We start from the raw sequence: 19156 nt of genomic DNA, 5'->3' as shown, positions 1-19156 counted from the left end.
TCCACCCTGACCCTCATGCCTCCTGGGATGCGGGTCAAATGAACAATAAAAGGGATCAGGTATCTCCAACAACTCAATCGTACATTCGCACACACACATTGAGCAAGTCCAGCTGCACAACAATGCATGAGTGGAAGAGGCTCTCATGTAGCACGACCGAGGGAGCACGTTACCGCCATGAGGCGAGCTATCCCAGCTAGGGCACAGGGGACACGCTGTGAAAAATAACTGGAAAAACCTCTCTGTCAGTAAAGAGCTATGACTTTTGGCTCGGCTTCTAGGACAAAGAGAGAAAGGGGGGGGCTGGAGAAAGAGCGAGCGATATAGAAGAAAAAAAAAGATGGAGTGAGAATGAAAAGAAAAAGGGAGCTCCATAAAGTGCATTAGCTAAGCTCTCTGTAGCATTTCTCTAAGCCTGACTCATCGCCATCAGCTCCTAACTGGTCCCAGCGCCTGCATGTGTGTGTGTGTGTGTGTGTGTATGTGTGCAAGCGCCGGATCATGCTTTTGTGCACGAGTGTTTTGGGGTATGTGGACACACTTGTGGGGTCTGCTGTCTATCATATGACGCTGACAAATGGATGACACTCAATCGTGCTTGTGGTTGCGAGAAGATGTAGGAGAGGAGAGCAAGATGGAGGAGAGGATGAAAGAAGGAGAGGGAGGGTGGTGGGAGAGAAAAGGAATCGAAGAAAAAAAAGGCAGGAAGAAGAAAAAGGAAGGAATTGCACTTTTTTTTTTCATTGCCACCTGCATTTCTATTATTAATAACAGAATTACAAGCACTTAAATCGCTCGTTCAATCACCTCTACCATTTTACCATGACACAGCAGGGAATGAAAAAATAGGAAACAATGGCGTCATCACTTGGTAGAACAAAAGGGGGCAGGGGAGGACGCGTGCAGAAATAAAGGAAAAATCCACCTTTAACAAGTAGGATAAATAGAATATGAAATATTTTAGGGAAAAAGTCCCCACTGATGCTACAGACATGCAAAAAACAAAATGTTTGAATAGGTGATGGCATCAAAAGACGAAAACTCGAGCTTCTTTGACAATGAAATGGAGACTGACTTTGTGGACTCACACAATGTTTGTTTGAGGTTTTACATCCAAATGAGCTTCAGTTATACCCCTCGGGGACTCTCACTTTGTCCAGAAAGTCAATTTCCTATTCAGTGGCAGTGAATAGGAAATTGACTTTGACATATGAGTGACATACGAATTCTGTTTTGTGGGTTTATTAAATTTTTCATTGGATCAATCATTTTATGCAAACAGTGCATAAAAAAAAAATGTGTTGTGTTGTTCTTATGAAGCAAGAAAAGTGTGAAGAAATGTGCCTTTATTGTTTGAGCTTTAATAATGTGTTTTTAAATGAAACAAAAGCAAGAGATACAGTTCTCATCTCAACCTGGGATAAGCATGTGTCTTTCTGCAAAATTCCTCCAAGGCTGCACGTACGCTGCAGTGACAAGACACACACTGCATGCTCTGTGACTACCGTTAGTTAGCTTAACCTATGTGAGTGGGAAAAAAAGGGAGAAATAATTTGTGCCTTTGGCTGTGATGTATGGCATTATGCTTACACTGTACACATGTGTTTGTGCATATGCCCATGCTCTGTGTGAGTATCTTGGTCTACCATTCTGTGACAGGGTGCTATGTTCTTTCAGCAGTAGTAATGGTCCCCAGCTGGCTTTGCCCATTGGAGCCAAGCAGCCAGTCCCACTTAACTAGCAGCCCACAGGAAAATACCACCACGGCCCTGAATGCAGCACACAGGCCCTTCCATTCCAATCAGCCTGCTATAAAACTTGCCCCTCACATGCCTCAGACATGGCGTACAGTCCATTCCAGTGACTGCGGAGGGGCAGCTGGGAAAGAGAGCCTGAACACTCATGATCTAATTCACTATTACTCCACAATTTATCTGGATCCATATTTAATTCTGGCTACTTACTAGCTGTGAGCGTCACAGGAGAGAGCACACAGAGCACAAAGAGTGTTGCATCATTTGACACCAATTTGCAAGCTATCTAATTAGTGTTAGCTTACTAAACGGAAGAAACAAAGAGGAGAGTGTTAAAAATAAAAAAATGGACCAGGGAAATTTAGCTTTGCTCGATCTTGCAGAAGGGGTTGTGTGTGGAGCCCATTTTTGAAAAGGAGGATGTGGGCATGTAATGTCCTTAATCGATTAGATGAACAACAGAAAATCAATCTGTATCATTTAAATCATTTGTCAAGCAAAAATGCCAAAAAAATCACTGACTTCACCTTCTCAAATTTGAAGGTTTGTTGCTTTTCTTTGTCTTATATGACACTAAAGTGAATATCTTTGAATTTGGGAGTGTTGTTTGGACAAAACTAGCAATTTGAAGACAGATCTAGGTTCTGAGAACTTACCATTTTCTGGCATTTTATAGACCAAATGATTAATCAGTTTGTCAAGACAATAATCAATAATGAAAATACTCTTCATCATTTCCTCTGTAAGCTCTCAATTTCCACTCCACCTCAATATAATGTGTATCAAAGCTTAACCTAAGACTTTTAGAGGTGTTATTATAGTTATAATATTATTAGCAAACTGCGTAGATAAGGCAACACGCTTCCCTCTCTGTCTTCGTCTCTCTCTATTTTTTCATCTATCTCTCTTATCTATAAGGTGCTGTTGTGATCCAGTCAAGGCCGGCGGCACAACATTATTAGGATTGCAACGGTCATGTCTTCAGGTGAATTCTGTTCTCTCTCTCTTCTCTAGATCCTGAAACATACTCAGGTGTGTCAAATCGTCTCTTGTTTTCCTAAAAAAAAACCTAAACTCAAAGGCTCCACACAAATGCAGACATGAACATAGATTTATCTTTCAACATACACACCCAACACATATTTATGAAGTGACATGAATGTGTGTGTAATGTGTGATGGGGCTATTTGGCCCCAGGCCTCCCCCGTGGGTTCCGTGTGGCCTCTCCCTCTGTCTCTCTCTCGCTCTCATTTCTTTCTGTCTCTTTCTCGTTTTCTCTCTGTCTCTCTGGCTGTTATCACGCTGATACATTTCCTGCTCCTGGCACGGCTCCTGCATAGCTTATGGTTAAAGCAAGCTTTCATCTATCCAGTGCCTTTAGGACACACACACAAACACACTGACACCCACACACACACACACACACATATACACACACATACAAGCACTGGTATGGGCCAGTGCTGCCCCGCCAGACCACAGGCCCAGACAAGCTCCGCTGGCACCAATCACCCTGATAACATCTTAGGCTTTATTTCATTTTGACTTGCTCTGTTCTGCTCTGGGAAAGACAGACACAGAGAAGAGGGCTTTCTGGAAAAGTATGAATTACGCCAGGATACAGGGAGAGTGTAGCCCCTTAACCTTGAGCAGTTAACTCCTCTGTCTGCAATGCCATCTATGGACATGACAGTGCAAGCCCTCTTTCATCCAAGAAACCAGACCAGAGCAGTTGTTTCTTCCCTTTTTTCATGGATGGCAGTGCAGGTTTTATGAGTTAAAGTGAAAGTAAAAAAGTAATAGAAGCTAATACATAACATATTTACTTTTTTTTTTTTTTTTTTTTTTTTTTTTAAAAAGCCAGGAGGGAAGTTGTAACATATTCTTATTTAAAGGATCTGTTTGCCCAAAATATAAAACATTTTTATGCCCAGGTTTGGAGATCTGTCTGATTATTTCTGCCTGCACCCATTAATTTCTGTGGTGCTCACAGCATTGAAAAAATATGTTTGAAACATTCAACATTAATGTGTCTTCAAAGATGAAATATTCCTAGTTTTTCCTACAGGAAATTGAGCTACTTTCCACCAAAAAAATAGTCCCTATAAAAACTGTTCACAATGTGTTCTGTGGAGTATCCAGAGTAACAGGGACACTTTCTGAAAAGATGTTGCTATTAAAATTTTATATCTTTTTTTTTTTTTTTCAAATCTGTGAGCACCACAATTGAAAATCCATTCCCCTTCATGGTGTTGCATTGTACTTAAAGTCAACTCTATCTGCATGACTGAATGATAAGACTGGATAAGTCAGGGATCTGTTTTTTCCTAATTTTGCATAAACTAACCCTTCATCATTGCATTAGACAGTGATTCTATGTTTTTGCTGTTGTTTTATGCTTTTTTCCCCTTCATACATTAAATAGCTACCATGAGAGTGTAGTGTATGATGCATGAAGGTTGTATCAATTAATATTTTGCTTGTATGCTTGGTATTGTTGCTGGGACATCACTGATTTATGTTTAAGTGACAAACCAACATGAAGGCAGCTTATGTTCGTCATGTGTTTGTCTGCGTCTAGTGTTCTTTCTCGGAGTAATTGCTCAAGACAAATAAGTGGATGAAATAAGGGGAATCGTAAGTGTACCATGAAAGGCTTTCAATATCTCTTGCGGTGAGGCAGCCTGTAAAAGGAAAATACGGCCATAAACGCTGTCTCCTCATTTTCTTCTCCCACAATCCCACCCAATCAGAGCAGGACACTAATAAGATAAGACGAAGAGAACAACAACAGTGTAGAAAGTAGGATTACCCCTGTCTGACTGGCTAACAAGCGCCATCTCTTTTCCTTTTCACAAATACTAATGGAAGCCCTTTTCCTCCCAAAGGCAAACACATGCTATTTTTCCATAGAAAAACGGGAGTGAACGCCCGGATCAGAAAATCTCCCCATTTACTCCTGAAAGGGGCGTATTATATGTTATGCACTAATGTCTGGCAGACTGCACAATAGCTGAACACACACAGACACATGAGGATTTTATCTGCACGTCCATCATGTAGACTTGAAGGTTTCTCCATGGAGTGTTTCCATAGCGGGAGAAAGGTGTTGCTTAACAGGTTCTCATTTATGTTCTTGTGTATGAATGTATTTCAAAAGTATATCTGTACATTTACATACAGCTACATACAGTGGTTCCTTTATAATATTTGCTACATTACTCAGTGCTGATGAAAACACACCTGTTATCAAATGTCACCACCAGAGAGGGGAGATGAGGGGTAGCTCGAATAACTACAGTGCTGAAGTCAAATTACCTTGATTATAGCTATTTATGCAAAGAACATAAACACATTCACAGATTCCCACTGACACAAGACAACTTATGGTCCATTGCAGCGGGACCATGAAGTTCACATCAGAACTTCACTCAAAGCTTCACACAAAACAGCGTGTTTGTGTTGAATACCAAAGCTCCATCATCACTCTCCATGCGTAGCAGGGACAGGGTGTGAGGTTTCTAATGCCTCTTAAGTAAGGCTGTTAAGGAGCAAAGAGTCCACACATCTGGAAGACACAGTCAGTCGGCACATGCTGAAAGTTAGCGGTGGCGCTCGCAGTCCAAATTAGTGGCGAGTTTTATTCCCCCGCTGTGGTAGGAAAATATCAAATCTGCTGCCATATGAGTGCCATAAAGCTGGCTGTGGAGCGTTTGATGCCTTCATGTGGGAGCCTTTAAGATGTGTGTGTACATGCATGCGCGTGTGTGTGTGTGTGTGCGTGCGCATGAGTGTGTTTGGTCGGAGATGGAGGCCTTAATGTGAGATGTGAGTCATTTTATGCATTCCTGCATGCTCACATGTTTTGTGTGTCTTATCAGTGTATGTACAGTATACTCCTGCATGCATGTCAAGTTTCCGTTTTTCTGCATAAACTTGTTAAAGTACGTTTCTATCTGTGTGTGTGTGTGTAAGAGTGTGTGTCAGGTGAGTGAGTGTGTGGCAGCGTGCATGTGCAGCTGTGCCATTTTAGCAGCTCCCTTATAGACCTAGTTGACCCTGCTGGATATAGCAGACAGACAGACACAAGCAGAGTCAGACGGCCCCTGGGGTGGTCCTGTCTGAGGCGCAGTGTTATGGGCCAACAACACGAGGGGCCCTTACACAGGCAAGAACATGTATACTGTAATTGTGCACACGCAGAGATGTGTATGTGAACCCAATACGCCCATACAGACACATAAGTGGTGAATTCTTGACTGCAAAAGGAAATGATTTTAATTATTCTTAATCTTCACAGCCAAATCAAAGACCAAAATTCTTTTGCTGTGATTCCCTCTCATGTCAGACAGAGCAGTTTGTTGCTCATTTATTTGTTTGTAAGCATGAAAGTTTAGAAATGGCAAATGATTCTCTCTTTAGATTTAACCAGCACCTGTCTACAAGTAGCTGTGCACAGGTGACCCAAGCTGCTCATACAGGGAGTCAAATGCAGCACTGAGGACAAGCATGTGCAATTATATGCTTTCAAATACACCAAAGCACAAGGCATGAAATGGCAATAATTATTCTTGGATAGACTGGATTCATTTTAGATTTCATGTTTAATTTATTTTTTAAAAAACTGCATAAAAGGGCCTCAAAAATATGACACCACCTCATTTTGTGTTGCTTTAACACTAAATCTAAACTTCTATAAGGGACATCCTGTTTTCTATTGATGAAAGCAGCAGTACTGCCTATAAATTACAGTAATATAATGTTGATGTTGTTGAGAGTAGGGAATATACTCAAAACCCCACAGTATTGTTCTGTTAAATACCTCTAACATCACCCTATCTTGCCTATCAATTTCTTTTTCTTCCCTATTGGAAATTAAATGTGAAAAAAGAAACACATGAGAAGGAGATACTGTATCATGAACGAGTGTAGTCATGTTATTTAAAAAAAAAAAAAAAAAAGTTGTGTATTTAAATGGAAGAGGGAGTGTACTCCTCTTATTTCCCCACAGAGAAATAAGAAAATATTTGCCACTCACAGAAACAAGGAAACACACACACACACACACACACACACACACACACACACATAAACAAGAAAATGAAAATAGACGCACATGCCTAACAGCAGACACAAGATAAATTCCCTGGCAAGCATTCAGAACACTCATGTAAGAACACATAAACGCACACACAGACTGCACCAGAAATGCAAAAAAGCATGGACACACACACACGAGACACACTTGCAGGCAGGAGAACACATACACACACACAAGTGTACACACACCACCTACACAACTGCCACCATGTAACCCCTAATCACAACCCCAGAGCTTGGACATCAAATGAAGCAAGTTTAAAAAAAAAATCATCAGGAGTAATTAACGCATTTTCATATGCAAATGTGATTAATGCAAAACTACAAAGTCATTATGCAAATCGACTTTTCCTTGAGCCTCTGTACAAATATTCGCAGCTCAAATCAGGGATCAGTCTCGCCATCTTCCTTTTTTTATCTCTAGCCCTCTCCCTCTCACTCTATCTCTCTCTCTCGGAGTAGAGATAATACGTAAGTAGCATGTGAAGTTATTTCTAACTCACGCGGTGTGTGTGTTTTCATGCGATGGGCCGGGGCTATGGCATTACGCCGCCTGCCTACTGATTACTGGCTGCTTGGCACTGGAGCGAGACAGGGAAGCCGGCGTACAGGGGAAGGTATGAATATGCAAAAGCCTGATTGCTTTTCATGATTAAAGCCTATTTAATATGGAAATGAGAGCAAGCCAGGTGATTAAAGGAGCATTGGGTGGTGGGGCAAAAAAAAAAAAAAAAAAGATGGGGGGAGAAAACAGAGAGAAAAGAAGAGAAGAGAGGAGAGAGACACCTTCACATCCACAGTGCTGGAGAGGTATGGAAACTGGAATGTCACAGTTATTTAGCGGCAGCGGCAGTGAAACAAGTGACGAACATTGCAGTTTTGACCTCTTTGACAACAAAGGTCATTGATACTTTTGATATGTTTTGTATGCTACACCACAGGTTTTCATCCTGAAACCGCTATGAGTCATTTCCGGTGAGAAGAAAAACCTTTGTTGCCCATTACTTCAAGACCAAAACCGATCTTAGCGTGTAAAAATGCTCCTGCGCACTTTGACAATCTTTCACACCCACAAAAAGATTGTGCATGTAGGTGTGACAGTTCTAAAGTGGCGGGTATTTCATTTAAATACTTTGATCATAAATCCAGTGTCACTACAGTTCAGTTAAGAACACCAGTATCGGTATTAGAGCAAACTCATAAGTTGCTTCCTGTCTAAAAACAATGCAAATTCTTCACCGTAATACAGTGATACAACTATGTTGCCCACAAAAGTGACAGCAAGGAGATCAGAGGTGGACGGAGAGAGAAAGAGAGATGTTTGAGGATGTCGCTGTCGTTTACGTCGTCTTATGAAATATTTACCGTGTGATCTCTACACACAGTGTTTGTGAGCGAGTGAGAGAGAGAAAGAGACAGACAGAGAGAGAGAGAGATGACATGATGTGACTTTGCCCTTATGTAGCTACTGGATGTCTTAAAGTGCTCCGAGGGGGCCTGGCAGCCGTCCTGGGAGGGGTTCAAAGCAGGGCCAGGGTCGTCTTAGCATGGTAACGCTCCCCTAGCGACAACCTCTCGCTTGCACAGTGACACGCATCATTCTTCACAGACACTTGCACACACATACACAAATTCACACAACGCGCGCACACATATTAACATACTCTGACAAAACCCACACATATACACACAGAATGCATGCATCAGCAAGAGAAACTCAAGGGGGGGAAAAAAAACAGGGTACAGAAGGGCCATTTTTCATCTACGCCGCATATGAGCGCGCACGTGCGTGCATTTGTGTGTTTGTGTGAGAGTGTTTGCGCCTGTTGGGGTTGAATCTGCTGGCCTTGCAGCATGTTTGCAGTTTAAGCAAGCAGGCTGACAGACAAAGAGGCCAGACAGGATGTTATAAAACACCAACCAGGTAAAAAAAAAAAAAAAAAAAAACAATCCAGGAGAGCGGAGAGTTAAGGGTTACGCATACACCTTAAGCTTTTCATGCACACTACAGAGCATTATGAGTACATGTAAATATCTGCACACATATGTGTGCAAGTTTGTGTTATGTTTGATAATTATTCTCATTTTCTTGTGTTTTTTAATCACCTGTGCTGCAAATTTTCATGTGTTTGGATATGTTCTGGCTGCAAAGTTCTCAAATATCATATGAAAGCAATTGTGATGATATTTCCTTATGTATGTGTGTGTATATGTGTGTATGTGTGTGTGTGTGTGTGTGTGTGTGTGTGTGTGTGTGTGTGTGTGTTTCTGTGAGTGTGTATGCTGCTAACACATTGGACTTAATTAGACCTAATAATGTAATCTAATTTGGTTGAAACTTGAGACTGCCTTGAGTGGCAATCTAATGTGTTGAACAAAGCTCTCCTACTCTCTTTCATTCGGGGCTTCGAGTGCTTTCATGTCCTGTTCTCTTAGTGATAAGACTGTCTCTCTGACTAACTGACTGCCGCTCTAACAGGCTGACTCACTCACTAACGCTGCCTAAATGTTTTTACTCTGACCACCTAAAAAGACAAAATGACATGTAAAATGCATTAGGTCATTCTCATTGCATGAGCTTCCAAATGAGTTGCATGTTTTTCTGCCTCAACAGGGAATGTAGGTGGGTTCACTGTTGCTGCTACAGGCTGTGTAATGCTCATTAAATTTCCAAAGTATGACTGAATAAATTAGACAATTAGCAAAAATCACATTGCAACCAACTAAATGAAATAATAAATTATCACTTTCTCCAATCTGTATTTTTGCTGTAAAGATTCTACTTGAACGATTTCAACAAAAAAAATCTCAGAGATTTTATTTTCTGAAATTAGCAGTGACATCTAAAACTGTGCTGTCACATGTTGTTTGTGATCTCCTTCAATAAATTTTCCATCTACAAAAGATGGTGGCCACACACAGCTGCTGGCCACACACAGAAACTGCGCACATGTGCTGATTTCTGCAGTGATGACAAAATACGTCTTCACCGGCTTTGATTCTGAAACAAACAAAATGTTTGATGCAAATCTATAATCCGTTTCCCAGGGACCTTTTTAAAAAAAAAGTACTTTATACGAATCATTTTTTGCAATAACCTAAAAAAAATGTTATGCATGCAAAAACTTAATTACAGTAAATTTAAAAGCCAAAGAGCCTCAATGTAACATCATCATTTAGCTGATTTGTAAGATGATCATTTTTACATTTTGGGAATAACTGAAGTCATTTTTCTGTTCAGATATAAAAACTGAATTTTGTCGTGCACCTGCTGTGAACAGAAACATGACATGACATCTATAGACTCCTCACACCTTTTACATAATTTCTCCTGGCTTACCATTGCTTGTGTAAGAACTTTTTTATTATTATTATTAATTTGAATATTATTACAACTCTGATATGTACTCTAACATGTGAATCTACATGTGATAAAAAGGATTACAAAAGTCTCCCCTTTACTTCTCTCCATGACATAACACCACTCTGTGGTGACCATCCTCTGTGTTAACTGTATAATCTTTTTAAGTATAATTCAAGCAGGTAACTTTTTACAATACAGCCATCTCCCTTCTCTAACCAAGTCTCTCTTAGTCTACTGGAGTCTGTGTAATCCTGGATAGCGTTCCCAGCTCTTGGGTGCGATGGTGACTGTCTCCTCTGATAACTTTGAACTGGTTTCCCTGCAGCGCTGGCAGTCTACAGGCCTCGCTCTCGCTCCCCCCCCCGTACCCCCATCCACCCCCCACCCCTATAGCCAGATGAACGGCCTTGCTGCTTTATTAATCCCCTTCTCCTCACCACGCACAGAGATGAATTTTAATCAGCTTTCTTAACCCCTTTTTTTTCATATGCTGCAGGATTTCTTTACAAACGCTCAGACACGTGATGCGCACTCACACAAGCAAAAAAAAAAAAAAAAACACAAACATACACACACACACACACACACACACATACACACACAGTGGGGGCGGCTCCTCTATCACCTTCTTCCTCGCCTTTCACAATTGGTTTCAGCTGAAGAAGTCCTTCAGGCCTGCCAGTGTGTGTTTGTTTGGTGTGTGTGATTGGGTGTGTATGTGTGTGATGTTTTACTTAGAACGGAGCAGAATAGACACACAGTGCAGCTCTCACTCACTCTAATGAAATCATCCCAGGCTACATTAATCCCTCCTGAAGGCCACTGTCAAAATAACAAGCAGCTGGGATTCTTTAAAGAGAGCTATCTGTCTTGGACAGGTGAGAGATGTGTATATGTGTCTGAGTGCATGTTTTTGGCACCTACATGTGTGTTTAAGTGTGTGCTAACACGTGCAACTGTACTGACAAGAGAGCTCTCTACAAAACCGAGTGTGTTTAGATTCAAGCAGCTTATTGGTTCTTCTAATTGTGTCCTTCTTTAAATCTACATGTACGTACCTCCTCTCTCCTGTTTGGGGCAGATCCCCTTGGCCGGCGTCAGCCTCCTCTGCACATCCTCTTCTCCTCTGGGGGTCACCTGGATGCCCACCTCCACCGGAATGGGCCCTCTCCCCAGCTCCAGAGACCTGGCCCTGGGAGAGATGGTAAGGCCTGTAGCTCCACCAGTCTCCCCAGGCTTGGAGAAGGACCCCCGTCCACTTGCAGGCCCCCGGCAAAGACGCCGCTTGTGCTCAATGAAAACAAGGATATCGCCCAGAGGGAAGTTGGTCTGGCACTGGCCACAGGTCAGCAGATCATGCTCCCCGGGTCCCACCCTCCGAGGGCTGGGGGTGGAGGGCTCCGGAGATGGAGATCCTGCCCCTGAATCATGATTGGCCTCTGCTGCAAAAAAAAAAAGGGAAGAGGAAGGTAAAAGATGTCAGTCAGTGTTTTTTTCTAAAGATTGCAGAGTTAGAGAGAGCATAAAAAAAGACGGCGAGACAAAGAGAAGCAGGCAGGGAGAAAATACTCAGTGAGGTTAGTAATTCCTGATAACTTTACCTGATAAAAGCCATCTCTCCTTACCACACGAGATGATCATTACGTTCACAATTGTGTCACTTTCATGGCATAAAACAACACCGCTGTAAATCTACTTCGCCTAGACAAACACCTGTGCAGCTTATCTGTAAAAGATCTGCGTGGGTGGGACCCAACACTGTATGTATGTGTGTGTGTGTGTGTGTATGTGTGTGTGTGTGTGTGTGTGGCCAGGAAACTATTCATCTCACAGTGCACGCTGAGTTTCCGGTGAGGGCCTTCGCTGCACTAAGCTGTCATAGCTAGACGGCTGCCTTCACCATGTGGGAGCCCCAGCTTGTGCAGAACAAAGTGTTGCGTAGCGGAGGCCACATCCACCAGCATGTGTGTGTGTGTGTGTGTGTGTGTGTGAGCATGTTCATGTTTGTGTGTGTCAGAGACTAAGAGAGAGAAAAGAAAAATGAGACGGAGAAAAAAAAAAAAAAAAACAGTAAGGTATCTAAGTGTGCCTCTGTCATGTGTGTGTGCATGAATGGAGCAGCACACAGGTGAGTTCGAACACTGTATTCTCCACAGACAGAAAATCTATAAAGCCAAACCCGAGGTCCTGTTAAGAGAGTAAATCTCATTCTTCACAGATCTGACACGGTCATTAATAACCATTACACATTCTTCCCCCCTCCTCCCCTATGGCGTAGACTGAGTCCCTCAGCTTAACGCAAATCCCTCATGGACAACCTCCATTTTTTTTTTTTAACACTACCCCGATGTACCAGTATGAAAATGTGTCTTCTTCTAAAAGCCCGGAGGAAACCTGAAGCTCCAGAGACTCTAGGGGCGTCTGAGTGAGCGGGTACCCAGGGAGAAGTGTTGATGCCTGGGAGAAGAGTATAGCAGCAGCGCCTGCCTGTCTCTTCTCCACTTCCAGCACCCGCATCTCCTCCCCCTCCTCTTTGCCTCTTTTCTCTCTCTTTCTCCAAACATGACACCCTAATAATTGCAAAGATTAGACAAAGAGGGTGTGTGCTCATTTGTGTGTGCCTGTGTCTTGGTGTGCAGTTATCAGAGCAGAGATCCTAAACTCCCTTATCACTCATCTCAAACTGTCAGGGAGGCGTTGCTCCTCTAAACTCCCAGTCGTAACCGTTAAACTCGGGCAGAGTTCTGGGTGAATATTACACACATTTCCACCCAAATTTATTATTTCAAATATATCTTTGCAACTATGTATCGCCCCCCCACCCTGCCCCACCCCCCCCCCCCCCCCACCCACGCACACACATTCACACACACGCGTTCCAGTCCACTCACTTCGCCCTGGAGTGATGATTCGATGCCAAATATCTTTTCTCTAAATGGCGATGGGTTCCTGGATGCCTGCCAAATAATTTCCATCTCATAATCTTTGGCGGCAAAGAAGGAACACAAACACATATTTACCTACAGTTCACAGCTTGTGACCATAATTCACATGAAGCAATGTTCCAGAGTGTTCACACAAGCCGCGCAACTATGCGCATGCATGCATGCATGCATGTATGTGTGCATATGTGCAATGCATTTAAGTAGGACTGTGTGCAGGAGACCCCTCTGCTAACAATATGGCTTGTTCCTATTTCTAACTTTGACGACAAGGCAGGTGGCATGATGGTGATGATATGAAAAGATCTAGATCCTCATGTATGTAGAAAAAAACGAACTGACAGACACCTGAGCATTTGAACTTGACTTTCTCCCTTTGAGAGATAGAGACAAATAAAGTAGGGCCTGTTTGTTAACCTTTGGTTGAGTAACAAGGCCTGAGGGCAGAAGCAGTAAATTAGCAGGCGTTGGCACTGTCACTATGCCACTGGAATATCAGTCGGACACCTTCTAAAAACCGCACCCCTCTCTAAAACCCGCTCACTCATCTATCCCGAGGCTCACCTGTGTGAGAAAAACACGTATGCATGAAGAAACCGAGCATGGAATGCTGCAGGAGAAAAAAAAACACATACGCACTGAAATGGAAACATACACATGAAAGAATAACACACTAATGTAGGCTATCGTCATGACAGACAGTGTCTAATTCCTCTGTATAAACTCCTATGTGAGAGGAACATGCTTGATAGGTAAGGGAGCATAGCAGACGCACTGTCAAACATGCCATCGTTGAGAAGGCGTGATGATAGCAATGAAACCAAGCTGTCTGACATGATACCACACATACTTTATTTCTCTCACTTGGTCTCTCTCTCTCTGTCTTACACACACACACACACACACACATACATACACAGAGCCACATTCACCCAATGACAGTCCTGCTACTCTGCCTTATCAAGTGTGAGTTAAGTCAGGCAGCCTTAGAGCACCCCCTATCAGTTTGATGAGGAGAGAGTCAGTCAGTCACTCCACTGCTGCTGCTGCTGCTGCTGCTGCTGCTGCCGTTGCTGCTGCTGCTGCTGCCGCTGCTACACACTGCCACTGCACAATATGTACCAGATGGGAGACACAGCTGAAGACAATGGGCCTCTTTCACTAATATTTCCATTTGTATAAAAAGGTCCTAAAAATATTCAAACGCTTGGCCAGAAAGTACATGTTGTCAGAAGCAAGGAATTATTTCATTTGCAGCTGAGATATTTTTCAATTGTAAGTATTAAAATGCTTACCACACAGTTTGTTTGGATTGTAATTTTGCAGTCAAAAGTGCTATATGACACACTAATTGTGATGTCCATGCCGAGAATTTGTACCCTCTCAAGTGTTAACGACAAGGTAAAACAAGCTAGGCAGGTACAACATGCCAAAGAGCATATACAGTATGAACACTCTAGGCTCCTGTCGTGTCCTTTGATATTAATTGCCTCTATAAATCCCTCTAATCCCTAATTATTGTGTTCGTCATTATATGTCCTTATAAAACTGATGACTCTTTTTGTTGTTTCATTGTGCCTGAGGTGAAGGTGATGGAAAAGAAAATTTACAGCATGGTTTGACAAGTTTACTCTGACCTTTAGTTAAAATAAGAAACTGAAAAGAGGAGAAAATGACATTTTTGATGCATAATCTACATTTGTTTTTATTTATTGGAATTTGATGAGATTCTTCTAAGCAGCATTAATCAGAAAGGTGTGAAACTATTTTCTGTTTGACGCAATAAGTCCTGACCTTACACAACATTTTAATACCAGCTGCACACTATGTTCTGGTGGTAAAAGGTGAGTAAGGCCAGGGGCACTCATATGACAGTCGACCATACTGTTCAGACTTGTCTCCCTTTCTTTGTTTTCCCTTTCCATTTGCTGAGCTAAAAACACATGCATACACATACACACACACACACACACACACACACACACACACACACACACACACACACACACACACACACACACACACACACACGTGTAAACCCCACAGGGAAAAGTCGGGTAGGATTCACACTGTCATTGAAAATAAATGACACCAGCAATGTTGCAGATGGTTGCAATCAAAAATTCAAACAACAAGCGGCCTCGCTTAGCCTAACCCTTTTTCTCGGCTGCGATTGCCAGGGAGAGCTGCCACAGTGTGCGTTGTGTAAGGCCAGGGCTGTGTGTTCATTATCTTATCACCATTTAATCTGTAGCAGTCTCATTGCTTATCATAAATCTTAGATTATCAGTCTGAAAGTGAGCAAAATACGGCTCTGCAGTTGACTGTGACTTGTCACTAAATCGCTATAAATGACTTGTAAGCTATGAGGCATGACATTTGGAGACATAAATCAAATTTGCCAATTTTAGAGATATAATAATAACAGTAAAAATAAGCTTCATAGCCTTGCAAAATTGATTAAATGTGTTCAATAATATTGAAATATTGAAAGGAAATCTGAAAGCAAAGTGAAACGTCTCACAGTAAATCATAAATCGCTCACCAATCATCTCCTGTGAGATTATCATCCGGTTACCACAATGTGTGCGAATATTTACTGTGGTGTTGCAGCACGTACGGTGGGTTTCTCCCCCAGCATTTGACAGCCATATGGTGCGAATAAAGAAGAAAACATTAACTGTTTCACAAGTAGCATGCCAATTCTGAGAGTAAACAGTTATCACAAGGCATTTCCATCGCCGGATCCAGAAAACAATTCTCCGAAACAATGCTGATATTACGCTGCGAAAAATACCAGGTCTGTGATGCTAAACACCAATCGTTCCACCTTAATGTGTGAGTAATTCATAGCGATATACTTCTGTTAGGTGTCTTTGTCAGGGATATGACTCCAAGCTGAATCATTGACTGACAGAGCCTTAAAAAAGCCCAGAAGGGATGTTTGCCTTTTTTCCTACAAGAGTCTAAATTTCACAAAGGATGAACTCTAAACTGAAGATCCAAATTCGGCTTAGACAGAATAGCAGTTAAATTTGATTTGCTAGTGTATGAACATGTACACATTCACACAATTTGCATATGCGGTCATGGAGTTTGAGTATGATCTGCAGGTTTACATAATGTGCTGAGTCTATGTGTATGTGTGTGTGTGTGTGTGTGTGTGTGTGTGTGTGTGTGTGTATGTGTCTGTGCATGTTTGCCTTTGGCGCATACTTGTGCATTGTGTGCATTCATTGCGGTTACAGTCACTTGAACGTCCTTCTTGATGGCTGGCCTGGCAAGTAGATTTCCAGTACATAGCCTTCCGCTAAAGCCTGTCCAGAAATATGCTGATATTCAGGTTCTCTGTACTTCCAAGTAGAGCATGACCTATAGGCCTATGGCTGCAGGGCACGATGCTATGCTCAGTTAAACTGTATAACCCCTGATCTGACATGTGCTTGATATATGCAGGCACCCTGAAGAAACTTTATATTCTTACTTGTGTAAGTAGACACCTTGTGACTAGTCTGGACAGCTGATACTTCAAATGTCGTACAACCTCGGGGACCGAGACGACCTATTGACCTATCGCAGTGATATCAAAAAATTAAAAAATAAAACGAGAAAGTCCACCTGTTTTTTTTTTCATAAGTTCCTGAATATTCTCTGAAAATACTGTACATTTTGCAGTTGCTCTCGTTATATGTTGACTCAATCAAATTACAGTTTGGTTTTCCCCCAGCGCTCCTCAGATCCTCCAGCCTGAGGTGTGATCCTGGTCCTCCCCTAGACCCACCCAACAAAAGGAAACAGCCCCCAGCGACATGCAACCATCAGTTGCTGAACTATAGATAAATTAGAAGCTTTCTATCCACCTCAGCCACAGATGCGGTTATGATTATTAAGATATCCTGGTAACGTATAGTAAACATAGCTTAGGCGCTTTACTCATCTGTGTACACACTCGCACACAGACACACATTGTTCACAGAGAGAACAGTCAGATACAAATAATAGTGCAAGTGCTTTTTCTCACATCTGTTCAAAGTCTACTTTTGGCATTGCACTTGACCTCCTCGATAGAACCACAAACAAGGAAAAAAAAAAAAAAAAATACCTGCAAGTCCAGTCCTTCCTTTACCTTGCACTTGTGCCTCTCAGGTCAAGTCAGTGCTCGAGGCCACAGTTCAACAAGCAGGAGACAGTGTGTGTTGCATGTGAAAGAACAGGTAGGACGAGATTCAGGCCCTCCAGATGGCCCAGCTTTTCAGCATCCTACTGTACTCACACTAATAGCCACTTTGGCACAACACTGACTTCTGCGTGATCAAGGTGAACATCAAACGTTTGTCAGCGTTTGCAAATATCTCGACTCAAGTCGTTGTTTGACACTGGGAAGTCTCTGCAGACAGGTCAGCGGTGATTAAAATCAGCTCTGAATTCAGTCATTAAAAACTTGAGGCAAGAACATTCTGGAGATGTTTGAACGCAGCTGCAGCTCGGACATAAGGAATTTAAAGCTAATCTGTGACATCTAATTATCAATCTAATTATGCAATTATCCACAGTACCACAGGTTCAGTTTCAAGAATTTGCTGACTGCACAGCAGGTGCTGTAAGGGTTTGTGTAACCAATATGCAAACTAACAAAAGATGTCAAACAAAGTGACCCATGGCTGGAAGCAGGGGAGGAAAATATTTAACAGTTAGTCCAAATTTTGCAAGTTCCCTGAAGACAAATGAAAATATGCACACGGCTGCAATTATTTGTCATAATGTCATGCAGGTAAATGTTAAACACACACGTATTCACTCACACACACACACACACACACACACACACACACACACACACACATACAGACACAGATATGCCTGAGGTGAAACTGTAGTTATCTTTTAAATTTTGTGCAGTTAAAAAACGAATTCTGGTCTCCACCTGAATTAACTGAGAAACTGTGACAGTAACAGCAGAGGGGGGAAAAACTGTAAGATCAATATTCAAGCTGGATCAATATTTGTCATTTGCCTAAAATCTGGTTAGAATGCACCACACTTTCTCAATTAGAAAACAAAAACAGCAGCATAGCAAACATTTTAAATTTCAGATCCCTATTTATGTTTTAAATTGCCTTAATTATTTCATGAAACCTCGATTGGAGAAAAGTCAGAGAAAAGAGAGAGATAGACAAAGTGATTGGGGTAAATGATTAGTCTAAATGCTAAATGTCTCGGGTGGGACGGAATGCGCCTAACCCTTTTCAACACAAAACAGATTGGCCAAAGATTACATCATGAACTTCTGCAATGAATTACTCCGATTAGGCCTCTATGAAATTGGATTTAGGCAAAGCAGAGCGCTGGGAGATGAAGGTTAGATTGATATAATTGATTTGAAATTGGATTATGCGACTTTTTAATCATATGCCCCCCAAAAAAATCCTGCCACAGATTTAATCTGCGCAATTTAATCAAAAAAATATGGTCGCAGCTCCGAAAAGCTTCAGACAAGTTATGACCCTTCGTTTTAAAAATATTAATAAAAGTTCAGGTTGTTGTTTACTTTGTGTTTGCTGTTTTCTTCTTTGTTGTGGTTGCAAGTTGAACTTATTTTCGTGCACAATTAGATTTTTTTGACCTTTTCTTAAAATGTTCTCTTTACGTGCTTATAGGCCTGTGTGTATCAATAAAAAAATAATTTTGGGAATGTGTGTGTGTGTGTGTGTGTGTGTGTATGATAGAGAGAGAGAGAGAGAAGGAGAGAGAGAGAGGGGGAGAGAGAGAGAGAGAGAGAGGGAGAGAGAGAGAGAGAGAGAGAGAGAAATACAGTTAATTAAATTAAAACAAAAAGGTACAAAATGAGTAACTGTATTAGTTTTAAATCCCTGAACTGGTGATCAACACGGTGCACACAAATATACCAATTATACATATTGCCACATGTTGCAATATAATGGGAAAAAATGCCAAATTGTGTTGGATGAATTGTTTGGATTGTACGCACATACACG

At 41.8% G+C, this 19156-nt stretch overlaps 1 protein-coding gene across 2 annotated transcripts in view; it reads right to left on the bottom strand.

Annotated features, from left to right (window-relative positions):
* Positions 1-19156, bottom strand: part of bcl11bb (BCL11 transcription factor B b) — a 30505-nt gene that overhangs the window by 9837 nt on the left and 1512 nt on the right. The window contains exon 2 of one of the 2 annotated variants that reach the window (XM_067572329.1): positions 11277-11657. In XM_067572329.1, coding sequence (XP_067428430.1) covers positions 11277-11657 — 381 coding nt within the window. Of the gene's footprint in view, positions 1-11276; positions 11661-19156 lie in introns of both variants that reach the window. The other variant, XM_067572328.1, reaches the window with a different exon arrangement.

This window comes from Thunnus thynnus, chromosome 18 (genome assembly GCF_963924715.1).
Source record: "Thunnus thynnus chromosome 18, fThuThy2.1, whole genome shotgun sequence".
Taxonomy (NCBI): domain Eukaryota; kingdom Metazoa; phylum Chordata; class Actinopteri; order Scombriformes; family Scombridae; genus Thunnus; species Thunnus thynnus.
The sequence above is the reverse complement of the archived record's forward strand: the minus strand, read 5'-3'. Positions and strand labels throughout refer to the sequence as shown.